Below are 18,262 nucleotides of genomic sequence, written 5' to 3'. Positions count from 1 at the left end.
CTGCTTTAGAGGTGGGAAGGAGTAGGGGGGACTGGAGATGTCTTGTAGGAGCTCACATCCAAGCTGAGTTCCAAAAGTGAAAGAGTGTGGCAGCAGAGGCTACAGAGCAGCCCATGTCACTGAAGCTTGGAAGGGGTGTACATTGTGTAAGGGAGGCCAGTATGGGGTACTGAATGCTAACAGCTGCACAAGTGAAAAGCCACTAGACAAGCACACTGGAAAGGCGTGAGGTCCATGAAGCTGTTGTTTAAAAAAGGGGAAAAGGTAATCAAGGCAGAAGCTACTCCAAGCACAGGACAGCATGGATCCAAGATAGCACACATACATCCAGGGCACTCTAACTTTAAGACAAATATAGATGACAGCGTGTCATGTGACCCAGGTTTGAATTAGTGGAAGTGACCACAGCAGTGTCCCCTTCCTCTTCATTCTTAGTTTTAGCTACCTGACTATCCTTACAATCAAGGATTCTCCTGCATTGAAATAAATTAGTGCAGCACAGGTGACTCAAGGCAAGACTTGATTAGGTGACCACTTGGGCCACCATCTCTGTCTCTGGTTTACTCAAGTAAACCAAAAACAACTTTTAGGAAAGTTTCTATATTTGGTACAGAATCCAAATTTCCTCTTCTGTTCTCCAGGACAGATCTCTCCATCCCCTGCCACGTTCCCCCTTGCCCATCTTGCTTACTAAAGAAAGGTCAAGTTTTCATTACTGCCAGTGGCGCAGGTCTTTACCTATTTCAGATAAAGACCTATTCATGTCCCTGACACCCAGTCACTGGCAGCTGGAACATCACCTTTCAAAGGACTGAGATGGGCACATCAGAAACCTTGAGGCCCTGGGAAGAGAGCCCAATTCCAAACTCCTTTGGGACACGCAGGCTCCTGGGGCTCCCGGGCCACATTCTTGTCCTAGTTCAAATGTCAAGGAACACAGACTGAGCGTGCCATGTTCTTCTCAAGCAATTTTAACCTGTTTGCAAAAGCAAGAGTGTCCAAGGGGTGGTCCAGGCACTCCTCACTCAGGCCAGTGCCTGAGTGATGTCTTTCTAACAGCAAGCCGGGAGAAATATCTTGCTAACAGCCCTCACAAAGGAGACGCTCCTGCCTCTGGTCCTTAGGGAAGTGGAAGCTCTCCTTATTTCACTCATGTCTCACATTTTTCATCAACCAGAAGGCAGAGTCTTACTGAATGGAATATTTGTCAGACCCTCCTCGACAGAAGCTCTCCAAACACTGTCCCCTCTGGTTTTCCAAAAAGTTCCTGAACTGAAGGAACTAGACTGACCTTGTATTAGAAAATTCTATCAGAGCAAGCCCAGGGGCAGGGTTTTGTGTATTTTAGGTGAAAAAAAAAGCCACCAAGCTCCAAGCAACAAGAAGCAAGTATCTTCTTCACCTTTGGACAGGACAGCCTCTGTTACGGCTTGTATCTAGATGTCCCCTCAAAGCCTCATGCAGTCATAGGTGGGGCTTTTACAGAGGTGGCTGGATCTAGAGTGTGCGGTGCTAGAATTGATTCATGGTGCAATGCTAGGCTCAAGGGCACTGGGGTTAAGGGTGTGAGTGCTACCCACCCTAAGTAGCCTGATAAGATACAAGGGGCCGAAAGATGCTGTTAAGGTCTCTTGTTGCGTTGCTAACTTTTTGCCACCATGAACTGTTTCTCCTCTGCCATGTGCCAGCCAACTATGGACTGAAACCTCTAAGAACTATATGCTAAATAAGCCTTTTCTCTTTTAACTTTGGGAGTCAAGTACAGTATCCTACTTCTTATCCTAATCTTTCCATTTCAGATTCCTTCCTCATGCACTCTCTGAGCTTGTAGTACAGCTGCCCATGAAGGAGAGTCACAGGAGAGCTAACTACTTTTGTGCACTTTTCCCAGAGACAACCAAACGACACTTGGGATCCTCGTCCATCTATAGGGTCTTCAAATGTTAGGTACAACAGCAGGGACTCTGAGAGTGTTCCTCACCACTTTCCGATATGTACTCAGATTAAAAGAAGAAGAAGGAGAAGAAAACCAAAGAGTATGTTCATAAATGATTCTAGAGCTTAAATTTCCTGTACATAAGCAGAATAAAAAGCAAGAAGTAGAGGTGGGGAAAACTGCCCCAAACAAAAGTAGGGGCTCTTCTGAGGAGACTTGCTGAGTGGCAAACATTTTGGAAAGAAGGAATTTTAAACACAAACACAGAAGGGCAGACTGGAGGCAGAAGAGCTGTGCACAGCTGGGAGTCCTTTAATTGGGAAAAAATTTGCAAAACCTGCACAGCATCGGCAGATCTTCGGAATTGAAAGAATGCAAAAACAAATGGAGTAGTCAACAAGTTGGATTGTGTTAAGATACTCTTGCCAAGAAGGAAGCCAGTCGACCTCTACTCCTTGCCACCTTTTCAGCAGTCCCAGGTGATCCCTTCAAAGCAGCACAAAGGCTGGGGCTTGGTGGCGGAGTCCTTGCCTAGCATTCATGAGGCCATAGTTTCAATCCCCAGTACTGCAACAGCAACAGAGTTCTGTAAAAGCAGCAAAAGGGGACCCCTTGGGCTGGATGCACCCTTAGGCACTTCCATGGCACACAGGAAAGCTATGCTGGTGTTTTCAGGCAGATATAGAATGCAGGGGAAAACTGACCAACCCCAAGGATCTAGGTGAACTTTCTGTTTGCATGTATGTACTAGAGATAATCTTCACAATTATTTCCAACAATATGTAAGTTATCTCGCACGTGGGCAGATGATCTGCAGTGGCACAGGAAAGGGATATCATCCTCCTATTCCACACAGGGGGACACCTGCTTATTTGATTCCCAGCTGGCAGAAGCAAAAATGGTTTTCTCCAAGTGGCTGATTCCCTTCTGATCCTTTTCTGAGATGTCACAAAGTTTAATGCAATTTGGGGCATGTCTTCTTTAAATAGGTAATTTATTTCTGAGGATATCCTGTGCACACCAACCCTGCACAGTTATGAGTTACCAAATCTTAAATTATAAGGACAACAAAATTAGGAACAAGGTCCCATCTCTCTACCCTTCTTGGCCCAAATGTAGGACGTTCGGGAAAAAGGGCCAGTCAGGGGTTTAGTTCCCTCTGGAGCAGCCTATGCAGAGCTGGGAAGATGACCACAGGCCCCGAGAAAGCACCTGCAGGCCACCCAGAAAGGCCTTGGTCCTAGGACATCAAAGACAATGGGGGGGCGGGTTGCAGGGTGAGAAAGCACTTGGTCTCAACAAGCCTCCAGGGCCGCACTTCCTGTGGGGACTGGTATGGGCTTTCCCAGGGGCAGGCACTGGGCAAAGAGCTCACAAGTTCACATTCAGCTATAATCTTGAGACTACAGAGAGCCAGTGTCTGTCTGTCCCTGGGAAGTCTGAGTAGGGACACAGAGCTGATCTCAGCAGGACTGAGTGCCCACCACCTGTTGCTAGCCAGGGATGCATGAGGTTGATTCAAGGCCTACTGCTTATGAGACTCTGGGTTTTTCTCCATTAGAATTCTGTTATGTGTCCACCTGTATGTCTGTCTCTCCATGAGTATCAGTTCTTTAAAGACATATATGTTACCAGGCGCTCCAAGCCTGGTGTTTCAGCCCAGACAGGGTCTAGCACTCAGCAGGGACTTGAGCAGGGGCTTGCTGAGCATCCATACATGTGTGACACTGGGGATACAGAGGTGGACAAAACACACTCAACCCCTACCTTCAGCAAGCTTAGTATGCAATCAATGGGTTCCAACACATAGTACAGGTGAGTGCCACAGTTTGCGGGGAGAGACAGGAGGGTGATTTGGGGCCCAAGAGGGGTGTGGAAGATGAGGAGATGTGTCGCAGTAAAGGGGTAAATACAAAGGTCCAACCACACTGGGCACAGGCTGTGGGGTGCGTTCGCTGGATCTGATTCTGACAGTTTGGGGTCTCAATGGGATAGACAGGATCAGAAGCACACTTCTGACACTTTACTCTGGTTGCAAATTTGGCTGGGGTAGATGAGAAATTGTCCTAAGACTCTGGTCAGCTGGGTGGGGTGGCAGCAGTAAATGTTCACTGAGCCACTCTAAAGTGAGGGCTTGAACAAACTCTCACCCAAAGGCTGGATGGGGATGGGTGACCACTTTGGGCACACAATCTCCCTGCCCATCTACCTTTCTCCTGGATTCCTGGCAGCAGCTTTTTCATGCCACATGCCTTAACACCTGAAGTGTCAAGTGCAAAGGAAGTACTAGGGTAACAGCAGCAAAGGCCCTTGCCATGGTTAGGGCAGAGCACAGTCACTGCTTCACTCCTGGCTGGAAGAAGGCTCACCTACCTCAGAAGGCCTGATGGAGAAGTACTGACCACTATTCTAGCCAGAGAAATGCAGTCCCTTTCTGTTGAGGGGTACACACAACCCCTTGGAAGGCCAGCTGACTATTAGAAAGGGCAATGGGTCCAAGCTGCCTTTGTTGCTAGATTTTTCCTCCCTTCAACTCAGGTCACAATAATTCACAAGGCAAGTTCACTGTCACCTCCTTTCTCATCATCACCACCATTTGCATCATTCTGCACACAGCAATCCTTGAAACTCTTCCCTACATAGCTTCCTATAGTGTTCACAGCTGTCCCCCTTGAGAACAAGGTAAGTTTATAATTCTTCCACTGCACAGGTGAGGAAACAGCCTAGGGCCAAGGTTGCTTACTCAGGGTCACCTAGATATTTAGGCTCCACCCAGACCTGGCTAACTCATGATTTACTGCCTTTCCATGAATTACCACCTCCGGGGGCCAATGTCTCCCAAGTTACAGCTCAGCAACAGGAGGCATCTGTGTCCCCTCATCCCCTAGTCTCAGATTACTCAGCTTGGAAAGTCTAATATGGAGTCCTCTCTTCCCAGAGTGTGGGCTGGTGGGTTTACTGGCTCGTCAACTAGATTCATTTAAGGTCCACACACAGCTGAGCACTGTGTTAGGATCTTGGGCTACAGATAAACATTTATGACTGCCTTCCACAGTGGCACAGGTGCTAAGAATACGAAATTAATAGGAAGTGTTTTAAACCAACCTCTTTGAGTGATTCAACTTGGAAATGCAGCTGCCCCCAACATGCACCATTTTGAAGTAGGAAGGTCAGTGAGAGACATAAAAAAGCACGTGAAGCATAAGCCAATTTAAAATGCCTGCTACACATCCCTCTTCCCAACTTACACTCAACACACAGAGAGAGGAAAAAACTACTTGTTTGAAGGATAATCATTTCCAGCCTGGGGCAAGTCTCCTAAAGGGTTTTGTTCTAGAGCAGTAGCGTTATTTTAGCTTCCAGTCAACAGTAATTAAGTGTCCCAATACAATCAGAAAGCGGGGAGAGGGAGATTAACGATAATTAAATCTCTTCTGTATTTGGCTCAGGACCTCTCCTCTGAGTGGCCTGCTGTCAGATACTTACTCAAAGCCTCCATCTGACAAAACTCCCACCACCACCATCTGTAACTTCAATTCTGGTCTTAGCTTGAAGGTTTCAATTACATAAAAGGTAATGGGCGCACCAGGACCTGGCAATCAGGAGTCTGACAAGAGCCACTCACACCTCTTCTTTAGCACACAAAGCACCCAGAATTCACTCAGCAATCATTTGCAAAGAGACTCATTTTTGGGGGGGGGGTGGCGCCCTCAGGGGTAGACAGCCACTGCCAAGGCGGCACCCGCCTAGCCCTTCTTGAGGCCTTTGGGAGGCAGGCTCTGTGAGTGTTGTGACTGACAAGGTCTCTAATGAGCCTTAATTGTGAGCTCAGCAGGCCCAGGAAGGCAGCCACACATGTGGCAACGGGACAACTGCAAACTGCCTGATTAGTGCATAAAGTGTCCAGCCAGATGAGGGCCAATGACCCACAAATGAGGAGGGTGGAACCATTCTTCACCCTGGATCCTGCACCCTTTCTAAAGCTCAGAAGACTTTTCTGTAAGCAATCCTTAGCCTCTGGGTGTAAGGGAGCCCCCAACCACAGGGATGGTGCTGCTGCTTGGTGGTGACATCTGATTTTGGGGTTACGTGTCATTACCATGACTGCTTCCATGTCCAACAGCATTTCACCTTTAACAATGGAAGGCCAGAACAGGACACCCTTGCTATGTGGAAATGGGAAAACTATACTCTACAAAGACTGAGTAAGTTCTTGTTGGTGCTAATCACCCTGAAGATATCTGCACTCAGAGTCAGTCACCTGCTGCTGACCTGCAGTGACAAGGAGAAAACTATTCCTGGAGCAGCTGTGGGCACAGACAGGCTTCAGGCTGACACCTGCTGGAACTGATCCTGACTCTAGTCCTTAGCAAGTAGCTATGAGACTGTGCCCAACTATGAAACTTGTTTCCTCACCTATGAAATGAAGACTAACCTTGTGTTGTGTGGCTTAAATAAGCTAACCATGTAAATGATCTAGAATAGTACTTGGCACACCACAGTTATGTAGTAAAACTAGGAGTCTAGCAGGGCGCTTGTGCAAGTCTGATGCAACTGTAGAACCCATGTAGATAGCGACTATAAGCCAAGTACTATCTAGCAATTTTATATCCATGACCACCAATTCTTGAAGTCAAACTGAGGCTCACAGGTCACACAGATAAGGCATGGTGAGAGCTGAGCTTGAGAAGGCCTTTCAATTTCGAGGAATCCAATCATCTCACACCCCAGTGCTCCTAAGTGGACACCTCAGACACCCAAGCTCAGGCTAGCAGCCTAGCTACACCTAATCAAGAATCTGACAGAATTCCTCAGTATGTTAAAATAGGCTAAATTAGGCTAAATGTGGCCTGGCAAACAAAGGGGTAGTGATGGTGGGGTGCCATTAAATAACCAATCTGTTTCCAAGAATTATGCCACAGCCGGGAGTAGTGGCATACACCTGTAACACCAGCACTCAGGAAGCTAAGGCAGAAAAATTGCCACAAGTTTGAGGCCAGCCAGGGCTATGTAAGGAGTACAAAGCCAGCCTGAACTACACAGTGAGGCCCTGTTTCCAAAAAAAGCAAAAAACAAAACAAAACAAAAAAAAGTGTGCAAAACCAGCACTCTGCTTTCTACGGGCCTTGCTTCCTCCTTGGCTAGTGGCATCTATAGGTGTCTTCTCCATTAGAGGTCATGAATAGCTAGGAGCAGGTGTGGTGCTCCAGTGGCCTGCATCTGAGCAGACTCAGGATAGGTCTAGAGAGGGAAAATAGCTATGAACAGAGGACTGATAAGCAATTATGAAAAAGCCATAGAAGTCTGGACTTGAGGAATGGATGTCTGGGCTACATGGCAGTGTGGGGGATGGGGAAGATCAGAGATGTGGGTTCAAGAGGGAGAAAAGACATTTAAAAGTAGGGGATCCATGGTTCTGGAAAGGTGGAGGAGGGTAAACTGCAGAAGGCTAGAAGCAAGACACAGGACACTGTGGAGAGCAGAAGGGATCCTAAAGAGCTGGATTTCACAGGTGGCCTGGTGCCCCAGATGGCTAGGGTGAAGGCGAGGTGGTCAAATGACCTGCAAGGCTACAAAGTCAGATGGCTTATCCTTGGACATGGGTATCACTCTGTCTCCTTCCTGTCAATCATCCAACTACTCACTTTGTGTAGCTCTCATCTCCGCACTCCACCCACTCCCAGAGAATCCAAAGAAATAGCAATGACAGAAGAAGGCCCAGTCAGGGAAATGAAGCAGGGAGAGAAGTGCCTGCCATGCACTCAAGAAGAGCAGCAGAAAACACCCAGGCCTTCCAGGAAACTCCCAGGAGCCCACCAGGGCGGGAGACTAGGAGCCATGGCATGAGATTGCCCTGGTCTCCGCACAATGAAAACCAGTGGGTCATGGCCCCCATTCTGACCTTCGGATCTCCTCATCTTGCCCTGGGACTGAGGATAGCTTCCTATTTTGGCATCTTTGACAGTTCAGGAAGATAACGGTGAATGCTTTTTATAACCCTTTGAAAGGCTTCAGTGGAAGGCATTCTCCTGCTTCCAGGTTGAACAAAATGCTGAGTTCTAAAACAACGCGCAGTGGAAGCCACAGCTGGAACTGTGCTCACCTGTGAAGACAGAGCCCAAACAATGCTGGGTTATCAGGGCACAGTGTCAGGCTGATGGAACCCAGGGTGAGCCCACAGGGCCCAGAAAGCCAATGAAGTAATAAAAGCAACAGCCAGGGCTTACTAAGCCTTGCCAGGCACTTGTTAGCACTTGATGTGCATTTCTGGGACTTCACAACTGTCCCATGAATTCAGTTTTATTACTTTACCATAATACAGAGGGTACCAAGAGAGGTGAAGTAACCTGCCCAAGGTCTCAAAGCTGGAGGTGCCCCACAGGTTTCAGTCCCAGTCAGCTTCTCTTCCTGGTACCGCAGGCACAGAGACTGGGCTGGAAGCCCCCACCTACTTTGTTCCCTGTACATATTTACCATAGCAGGAGCACATGTGAGCACAGACCTTAGAGAAATCGATACCTTTTCTACCAGCAAAAGAGGATCTTAGAAGTAGTGACTTCGACAGAAAGATGTCTATGGTGATGTTCTTCTAGCTCCTGGCTCTCAGACTTAAGAGTCTGACAGAATGGGACACCATCAGGCCGTCACTTTACAGAGAAGACAGAGCCACAGGAATACCTGCCAGCCCAAAGCTGCCGCCCAGGCTTCCTGACTTCCAGTAAGATGTGCTAAGTCATCTTGATGTACACAATGCTTGCTTGCTTTCCATCTGCCTTTTTCTTTGCTATTGAAGAAGCCAGAATAAGGACAGAAGTTTCTGAAGCAGTTTTCTATTTGCAAGAAAAGGAAAAAAAACTTTTCAAGTTAAACTTAGCTGAAAGTAAACTGGGAAATGCTGAATTAAAGGAAAGCAAATTTTTTTCTTTCTTGCCCCTTTTGATTGCAGAACTTCTAAGGACCTTTGGTAGAAAAATGTGCCAGGTTTCTCCCAGTCACTTACTGCTCAAAAGACTCAATGCCAGGGAAGTGAACCATTTCATTAAGAAGTCGGGAAACTGCAGGTCACAGTCAAGGAACAAAACAAGCATCCACTGAGCAGAAGGGTCATCTGAAGGAACTCTTCCAGCCATCCTACCTTGTTTCAGTTTTGAACTTTTTTAATTACTGCTGACAGCAAGAAGCTTTATGTCAGATGTCTGACTTTCTTCCTCTGTGAATCACCTCTTTGTGTAGCCAGCTGTTCGTATTCCTGTTTCTTATAACCCTACAAGCGGGTAAGAGTCCTGACGTCAGACTGCCGGGTGCCAAGCTTGTCTCTACCTGGTGTCCCAGACAAAGTCCTGAAGGCCCTGCTTCTTCATCTGTCCATGGGACAAGAGTAACAACCTGAGGTGTTCTGATGGTATTGAGATGTAAGTTCTTTGCCAAGAAACACAATTATTTTTCAATACATTCTTTGCCTTTTATTTCATTTAAAAGTTTAAGTTAAATTTGCATGTTGTCAAAGCTATCATTTTTAAATTAGTTTACATGCCTTACAAAGGCCTCTCCCACCTCAATACTAGACAGTATCAGTGTTTTCTCTCGGGTCTTTCGTGACTAGTTTGCTCTTTGGTCATGAGTGTATGATTACCTGCTGGGCAACAGAGATTTAGTTTGTATTCCTTTAAAACTACTAGTTGTTTAAATATACTTCTTGAACATCACTTTTAATTATTCAAAGTTCTTACAATTGTTATTTACTGAAAGAACAGTAATAAACTATTCATACTTGGGCAAAATGTTTTGTTGAAAAGCACCTTTCCCCCCGATGCACACAATGCAAAGCGTGTGTCTGGATCACTGTCACAGGAGGCAACTTATCTCCTCTAAACTGGATGACAAGGGATTACTGTTCTGCACAAAACAGGCCTCACTGGAATTCCTATCACTTCTGGCCACATTTATGGGGGAAGAGCAGGGCAGCTAAGCGCACCCAGGAAGCCTATTTAAGCAAACCACCATTTTTTCCTGGTTGGGAGGGCTTCCTGTTGCCACCTTGACACAAGCCAGGGGCTACACCTTTAGGTGGCAGGGTCCTCACTTTAACAACAGGCTGGGGTTACAGAGGGCCACCATCACCGGAAAGCAGTGCTGGCTGAGACCAGAGGGCCAGGTCTGCACCAAAGCCTGGGCTTTGCTTTCTCTAGCTCCACTTTACTCCTAACAGCTGCAGTTGCTTAGAGTAGGAGGCTGGCATGAAAAAGCTCACCACAACTTTCCAAGGATGGAGTTCATTAAGATGCTGCTGGAGGCCTTTGGCTGGAATGTTTTCCTCCTTGTAAAAGGGAGACTGCAAACAATGTCACCCACAGAAAGGCTCAGTATAAGTTCAGAAACACCAGGACAACCAGACTGTGCAGGGCCAGTGCATAGCACTGATCGTTTGCTCTATTCCTGCTCCTGTCTCAGAGATAGTATCAGGCTGAGCAGAGAAAGCTTTCTGGCAGCCCTAGGATGAATGGGAGACTGGAAGCCAAGCTCTCCCACCTTGATGTAAATTGCTCAGGAAGCATCCCTGGGCACCAGACTGGGGACCCCTTGCTTCCTAGGCAGGGCTCTAGAACACACCAAGAGGTACAGTGGAGCCCCAGAGAGACAGCACCCACCCTCCCGGAGCACCAACCTGACTCAAGACTTTGGTGGGGAAAATGTTACTTTTATACAAAGATGTGGCCACGTTCTGGTACCAGGGATCAAACTCGGGACCTTGCACTTGTGAGGCAGGCGGCAGAACCACTGAGCTAAATCTCTGGCCTCTGGGACACAATTCTTAAAAATGTAAAACATAAAATTTCTTCCTTGAGGTAGGCACTTTGGATTAGCCCCCAAAAACTCCAAAAATGGGAATTTTCTCTCCTGTACTCCGAGCACACTTTGGGGGAAGAACCTGAGAAGCTCCAAGGGACGCATCACTAGGAGGCAGTTAAAAGGGGTGAGCAGCCAGTCAGAAGAGTGGGCAAACACATGCCGAGAGGGGGCACGGCCATTACAAAGCCTCTAATACCTTTGCACAGCAGTGAAAACAGGCAGATATGCCTCTTTATCCTGTTCAAAGACACGGGAGGGCCAAGGACCAAGGCCAAGTCCTCCTACCAGAAATCACCCATTTCCTGTCAGTTCTCCCGAGCAAGGCTTTTCATCTTAGTCACCACTGCACCCTCAGCACCAATGGCATCACACACACAGTAGATGTTAAACACTTCAGAAAGAATAAATCAGTTCTGTGGCTCTTGATACTCATCCTCGAGCTCATTATCTGGTGAGTGACCAGTGGTCTGAGAGAATTCAACTGAGGTCATAGCTTTCAGGGCTCAAGTTTTGGAGTCTCTGTCTTCTTTCCTGTGGAAGACCAAGGAACAAAGGCCGTATGCTTTGTCTCAGGGCTAGGCACAGCGCTAAATCGTAGGAGGCGGGTTGATGTGACTGAACCTGTTCACTTTTCACTTGTTTACACTCAGCCCTTCCGAAAGGAGAAGACATTTAAAATGTTGTCTTTGTTTTATTTTTAATTTTTTTCCAGTACAGGGGATAGAACTAAGGACCTTGAACTCACCAGGCAGGTACAGTGCCACTGAGCTAAATCCCCCGCCTTTTGTTGTCTTTGTTTTAAATGACAATGATAAAGGGGGAAATAACAATGAAGCCTGTTTACTCTAGAACACAGATAAAACAGATCTTGCCTGGGCTTCAAGACTTTAAGAAGCCAAGGAAGGGGTGGTGTCTTGGGTCCCCAAGCCCAGCACACCTTTATTATCTGGGGACAGAACTGAATTTCAGCTTCATTCCACACAGCTGTCACTGGAAAAATCATTTCCAGATTTTATTGATTTAACTATTAGAGACCAAAAACTGAGTAACAGTGCTTAGCATACATCTGCTACTCTGATAATCAATACCATTAATGAACTATTAACTTCAATATTAGTCTTAATTTCAGGAACTGATCACAGCAGTGTGTGAGCTGCCTCCCAGGTTGCTTCATGGACACAAATTCTTGGATGTGTATGCATCAGGCATCCACTCAACTGCTCTCAGGGCTCGAATGCTTATAGGTGCCTGTGCACTCCAGCCTTCTGATCTGTCACCTCATGTTCCCTGCAAACATCATGTTGGGTGTGTCACCAGAGGTAGTGCTGAGGCTGGGAGTGCAAAATCCTATGCCCAGCTGGCCCTTCTATTTCTGGAGGGCCATTCTGGCTTCTAAAAAGAGGAATATGCTGAACTGAAAAACAATCAAGTTATCAGCTCCCTGATAAAGCATCAGGATGTCTGTTGCACCTCTACCCACAGGCCTAGCCAGGGTGGACTAGAGGATGTCCTAGCTCAGAAGTCTTCCCTTTGCTTGAGTAAAATCTGGGTAGACCCAAGAACCATGACTTCAGGTGACTACAGGAAAAAAGGAGTTAAAAAATGAAGTGACCACTGTTTACAAGCACCGACTTTCTGGCCTGGTTAAACAGATTTGTTGCTATTTTTGGTTTGCTCTTAAAAAGGCAATGGACTGATGCCCTGTTGGGTGCCAATCTGTAGGGACAAACTGCTTCCTCAGCTTTGAGCTCAAAATACTCTCCGGCTGAGAAGTTTCGACCCTTGTTGCCAATATGCAGAGCAAGGCCATAGAAGGTCAAAGTCTAGGAAGCCAAGGGACCATCTTCACATCACATGATTCTTGGCCCACACAGATATATGGGTATTTTTGAAATGGCTTAACAGATTTTGGCTAGCTTCACTCTAGCACAATAGGATTAATATGAAATGAAATGATGTTTTGGCCATCTGCAAAGGATGGTCATTTCCCACCAATCAGAGCATGCATCATAATTCCAAGCAGTAAAAGCTCTGATGCTGGAAAGAAAAAAGAAAGCTGATCTGGCATGATAAATCATGCTGCTTTGGCCTGGCTGCCGAGCATACACCACATTTCTCTTTAATGCCGCTCGGTAATTGGACCACTGGTGGATCAGATAAATTCCCCTACAGTTCCCTGGCTCTGACATCTAAGTGTGGCCAGCCCCCTCCCGGGGAACAATGGCAAATCCCAGCATTCTTGTCAGTCTTAGAATTGGAAACTTTTCTTAAAACCACTAGGGTCCCCTCACCTTTCTGGGCAGGTGAGCAGGGGCAAAAGACTGTGTCTGCACAGAGCCCAGCACTGCCTGTTTAGGAAACACTGATGGATCCCAGATGATGTAAAACGAAGGCCCAGACACTACTCTTACACAGACTCCACACAGTGTGAGCTTTCTGAAATTACAGTTTGGGGAAGAAACTAAAACTGCACGTGAACTTCAGAGCCACAGCAGGACACTCAGCAGAGAACAACTTTCACAGAATAAAAGAATTTTGCAACTTTGGTTGAAAAGTAGAAAACAAAACAAGCCAGGCATGGTGACACATACCTGTATGGCTCAGGCAGGAGGACTGAAAATTTGAGCCCAACCTGGGCAATTTAGCAGTCCTTGTTTCAAAATAAAAAATGAAAAAAGGACTGGGGAAGCACCTTGGTGAAAAGGCCCTGGCTTTGAACACCAACATCACAGGAGAGAAAAGTGAAAAACAAAAAACAGGAGAAAAACCGCAATGAGGAAAGGAAAACATTCAAAGTAACTTCTAGGAGGGATCATAGAATATAATAAAACACCAGCCCGACTGCCCCTTACACATGTACTGCACAGCAAGCATCTCAAAGCTAAACCATCAAGCAAAAAGTGGCTGTGAAGCAGGCCAACATTGTTTTAATGTGGCATGCCTTACCAGATCCTAATTTGCTGAGAAGTCATGCTCCATTTCCATTCTGACATCATATTTCAATTAAAAAATTAATGAGAGTCCCAATTCCCCAACCCATTCTATGAAGGGAATCTACCATGGCCTCTGGTTCACCCTGGGGAGCCAGACAGCTCCAAGGCTGCCTCCACACAACCTAAGTGAGGGAAAGTCAGTACCCTGCATGCCACCCCATGGAGCTCATCCTAATCGGCCTGGCCCCAGGAAGGGAATTTCTTTCATGTCTCTAGTTTTGTTTTTAAATTGTGTGAATTTTAAAATATCCTCCAGAAGATACCTATGTTCAACATCTTAGATTATGACAACTTTGAGGACGCAGCACATCCCTTCTGCTGCCATGAGTGTGCAACAGCACCCGAAAGCCAGCATGCAGAGCTGTCCATGCAGCCTGGCCACACTGCCCTGGCTCCATCTTCACAGAGTCCAAGCCATCTAAACAACAGGTAGATTGGTCACATGCACCTTTCAAGAGGCATTGCAAAAATCAGATGGAATAGTAAGAAACACAAGTGGAAGTGTCTAGCTCAGTCCTGGGCATTCAGTGGGTGGGATAGTCAGCCTCACTGCTGTGACCAAACACTGGAGATAATTAACAGGACGAAGCATCCAACTCATGGTTTCAGAGGGTTTAGTTCTGGTCAGCTGGCTCCCTTGCTTTTGGGCCTGTGGTGAGAGACTATCATGGCAGGAAATGCATGGCAGAACAAAACTGCTCATCTCATGGTGACCAGGAAGAAGAGAGAGGAGGGACCAGGGTCCCAATACCTTCTTCAATGGCATGCTCCCAGTCTCTTAACTTCCTTCCAGTAGGCCCCATCTCCTGAAGGCTCCACCACCAACCAACAGTGCCATCAGCTGGGAACTAAGCTTTCAACACATGAACCTTTGGGGGACATTTAAGATCCAAAGCACATTGCACCAGGTATGGTAGTGCACATCTATAATCCCAGCACTCAGGAGGCAGAGGTAGGAGGATTGCTGCAAGTCTCAGGCCAGCCTGGGATACACGGTGAGCTCAAGACCAGCCTGAACTACATAGCAAGACCCTGTCTCAAAAAAAACCTTAAAAAAAAATCCAAAGCAAAACAATGGATATTCAACAACTGTTAGCTGTCAATGGCATGATGGCACACATCTGTAATCTCAGGAGGCTGAAGCAGAAGGATTTTGAGTTTGAGGCCAGATACCTTGCCTCAAAACAACAACAACAATAACAACAAGGTTAGCCAACCCTGATTTGCCTCCATTTCCCAGCTGGTATACATTCTGCATGAGACAGAGGTAAAAAGGGTAAAGCAGTGTGGTCTGACAGTATCCTTGGAATAACACATAACGTATCAGGTACCAGTGACTGATGCAGTTTGGTACCTCAGCCTGTGTCCAAGCACCAGCCTGCACAATGAACCTCAAGCTGATCTCTCTTCTCAAGTGTTTGATGTAAAGTGGCTCTTGGTCCTCCTGTCCTTTCCAATCCCCATCAGTGCTGCAAATTCCCTGTTGACCCAAGGAAAACTGGCACCTGTTGCAAAGGAACTAGCTGGCTAGGTTTTCATAAAAGCAGCTACACGTACATCTCTAAGAAAATCCTGGAGAAAATACACAATAATAGTACAATCCTCTAGTTGCCATAAGAACAAAATAGCCTGTTAAGTACCAAGAACAGCTAATAGAGAAGAATGAGCTTATCCTTTCTTACTTCTGTTTGGTTTATCTCTAAAATACAGTAGTAACTAAACTGGCAAACTAAATCGAATTTCAGCCAAGCATATTTTCACTCCAAGTTTAAAAGGAAAAGGAGGCCCCTACAGTGAGCCAGATCAGGGATCCAATGACATCTTCAACTGTGGCCCACCTCGTCCATATGGGGTCGGTCAGATTCCTAACCAAAAAAAGGCAAAGACATGGCATACTTGTCCAACTCCATTTTGTAATGCTGCCTTATACGACTGCTGAGTGTTAAATAAGGCCATGCAAATCAGCATCACAAGGCCCTCAGTGCAAAGGCCAGTAAATGGGTTGATAGGACAATTACTACTGCATCAGATCTCCTCTGGACCTCCAAGGACACCTCCTACCTATCCAATTTCACCATCTCTTCTAAACCCTTCTGCCTGCCCCGTCCCACCTCACATGGTCAGAGCCAGGGTCTACACAAAATCAGACACAACCAATTTAATGGTTAGGTCAATGTTTAAAAATCAGGATAGTTCAAATAAAAATCCAAATGTACAGCTCCTTCAGAAAAACCTGAAAACAAACAAGAGGCAACAAGTGCCTGAGGAGAAGGGGCGGCTGCTCTTCGAGATGGGCCTGTGTGTGCCCCGACACACTGCGCCCCTTTTCTCACACCAAATCCACTTCAGTGATTTCCCTTGCCCAGCCTGGCCCTGCTCCTGGGCACACAGCAGCTTCATTTATATCACAATTCAATCTTCTATCCTTCAGTATGCTTCTAAAATGTGTACCTGTCTGGCCTGGAACCATCACTTTTTATACCTTCCTCCTCTTCACATCCAGCACAAAGCTCCTGCAGCTAGCTCTCAGCAGGCAAGGATCTCAAGAGACCTCTTCCTCCTCACTTCCTGAATTACTTCACGTAAAATATGGCAAGTTCACAACTCCTTCCTTAGGTTCGACTCTGTCTCACACACCTGCCTCACAACTGCAAGTTCATGTTTTTGTAAACATAGAAAGAGGTGCACAGTGGACCTTCCAGACTGCTATGAAGAAGAGTTTATCTGTGAATGACACCAGCTTCCTGCTATTACATTTTTTTCTAGTAAAATTGTTCTGAATCTGTACAATGGAATTAAATAAATCACCACAGCAGATGAACAAGTTTTCAAACCCCCATTTTAAGACACTTCATTGATGAGCCATGCATGGCAACTGATAATCACATCCAAAGACGCGGGACACAATGGAAAAAACAGAGGATGTGGCTTCCAGAGTGAGTGCCAGAACCCGCTAGCTAAGTTGGCTGGCCTCTTAAGACCTGATTTCATTTTATTTCTTTTCAATTTTCCCAGTGGCTTTACAGATGTTTTTGAGTATTTTAGCATTTTCAAGTAATATTATGGTCCCAGTTAATCTGAGGCATCATTTTGAAATAAATCATTCTGAGTATTTAAAAAAACATTACAATTAAAGTGAGGATTTAAAAAATAGATGTGTTGAGCTCCTTGTTTGTTAAACTTTTTCAAAGTAGAAATGAGGCCTCTGAAGTACCTTCCAGGGTAGATGGTACCAAGCTGGCTGGAGGAACTCACACAGCAGCACAGCCTTACAGAGCCTGGTATGGCTGCCTTGTTGGGCATCACTAGAGTGCGGCTTCCTCACCATGCCTAAATGCCAGCTAGAAGACAAGCTAGGGGAAGGGGTGCAGATTGTAATCAACTTTACAATGCTTATCCTGGGCTTTATCAATACAGATGGTCTCAAAGAAACCCCACCATATGAAACTCATCTTTTTTGTCCAGAGGACTCTCCAAGCCCAGTGGTGTTGTCTGGCTAGGGGAAGAACAGGTTTCCTGTGTTTTGAATTCTGCATGGAAAGAACTACATATGCAGGAGGCTCATACCAGGTCAATCAGGTCACTGAGGTTCTTCTCGATTTGCTGTGGAGGCAGGCGCCTCATTAGGTCCAAGGCACAGTCCAGCTGTTGATCACTCTGTGGAGGAAGAAAGAAAGGCACGTAAGTCTTTTTGGCCAACACCAAGACTCCTTCTCGAAAGCATTCTTCCAGTTGCTGCTTGCCTGGGGGGTATTCTAAGACCCAAATCACTGGGCAATGAGCCCTCCCCAAGGCCTGCAGGAGCCTCTAGCTTGGGGTGACTCTATCAAGGCTGCCTGTCCCCCTCCAAGGCATCCTCTTTGCACAAGCTCCAGAAAGAAGCAGAAGCAGGTAGGGGAGTTCAGCAAACCCGCTTGGCTCTCTTGGTTCTCAGCACACAGACCCAGTAGCTGCGGCTGTGTCAAGTGCTAGCTGGTGCTACGGGGAGCAGGCTTGTAACAGATAAGGGTTGCCCTTGCTGTCACCTGGACATAAATGTCAGGTAACATCACTAGGCCATGGTCCTTGATGAGCTCTAAACCAGGGGAGAAAGAAAGCAGGCAAAGAATCACTGGCAAGATGCACACCAAGGTTAAAAGTGCTTTGTCCATTCAACTAAATCTTGTACAAAACTATACTGAAACCTGAAGGACACTACAGTCAAGAGCTTGCTCTCCCCAACAAAGTGGACAACTATGACAAATTCAGGGGACTGGAGGATAAAAAGTATTCTCGTTTATTGAGCATCTTTTAAAAGAAATGCATGATGTGCTTCACGACATCCTCTTCACTTAATATTTATGCTAAAACACTTAGAACCACCATGTTCCGGTCATCATAAACATACAAAAAAAAAAAAAAAGTGAAGAAGGAAGAAGGGAGGGAGGAACTGAGTTTGGGCAAGGGTGGTAAAATGCAAAGTAAATATGAGGCATGGTGGGCA

At 46.3% G+C, this 18,262-nt stretch overlaps 1 protein-coding gene across 8 annotated transcripts in view; it reads right to left on the bottom strand.

Annotated features, from left to right (window-relative positions):
- Positions 1–18,262, bottom strand: part of Capzb (capping actin protein of muscle Z-line subunit beta) — a 127,300-nt gene that overhangs the window by 49,676 nt on the left and 59,362 nt on the right. For all 8 annotated transcript variants that reach the window (XM_087215104.1, XM_021262949.2, XM_087215103.1 and 5 more), the window contains one exon: positions 17,347–17,436. In XM_087215104.1, the coding sequence (XP_087071230.1) occupies positions 17,347–17,436 (90 nt within the window). The remainder of the gene's footprint in view (positions 1–17,346; positions 17,437–18,262) is intronic.

Source organism: Heterocephalus glaber, unplaced genomic scaffold, assembly GCF_053883595.1.
Source record: "Heterocephalus glaber isolate CG9 unplaced genomic scaffold, H.glaber_assembly_v1.0 deba00001452, whole genome shotgun sequence".
NCBI lineage: Eukaryota > Metazoa > Chordata > Mammalia > Rodentia > Bathyergidae > Heterocephalus > Heterocephalus glaber.
This window is presented reverse-complemented; position numbering and strand designations above follow the sequence as displayed.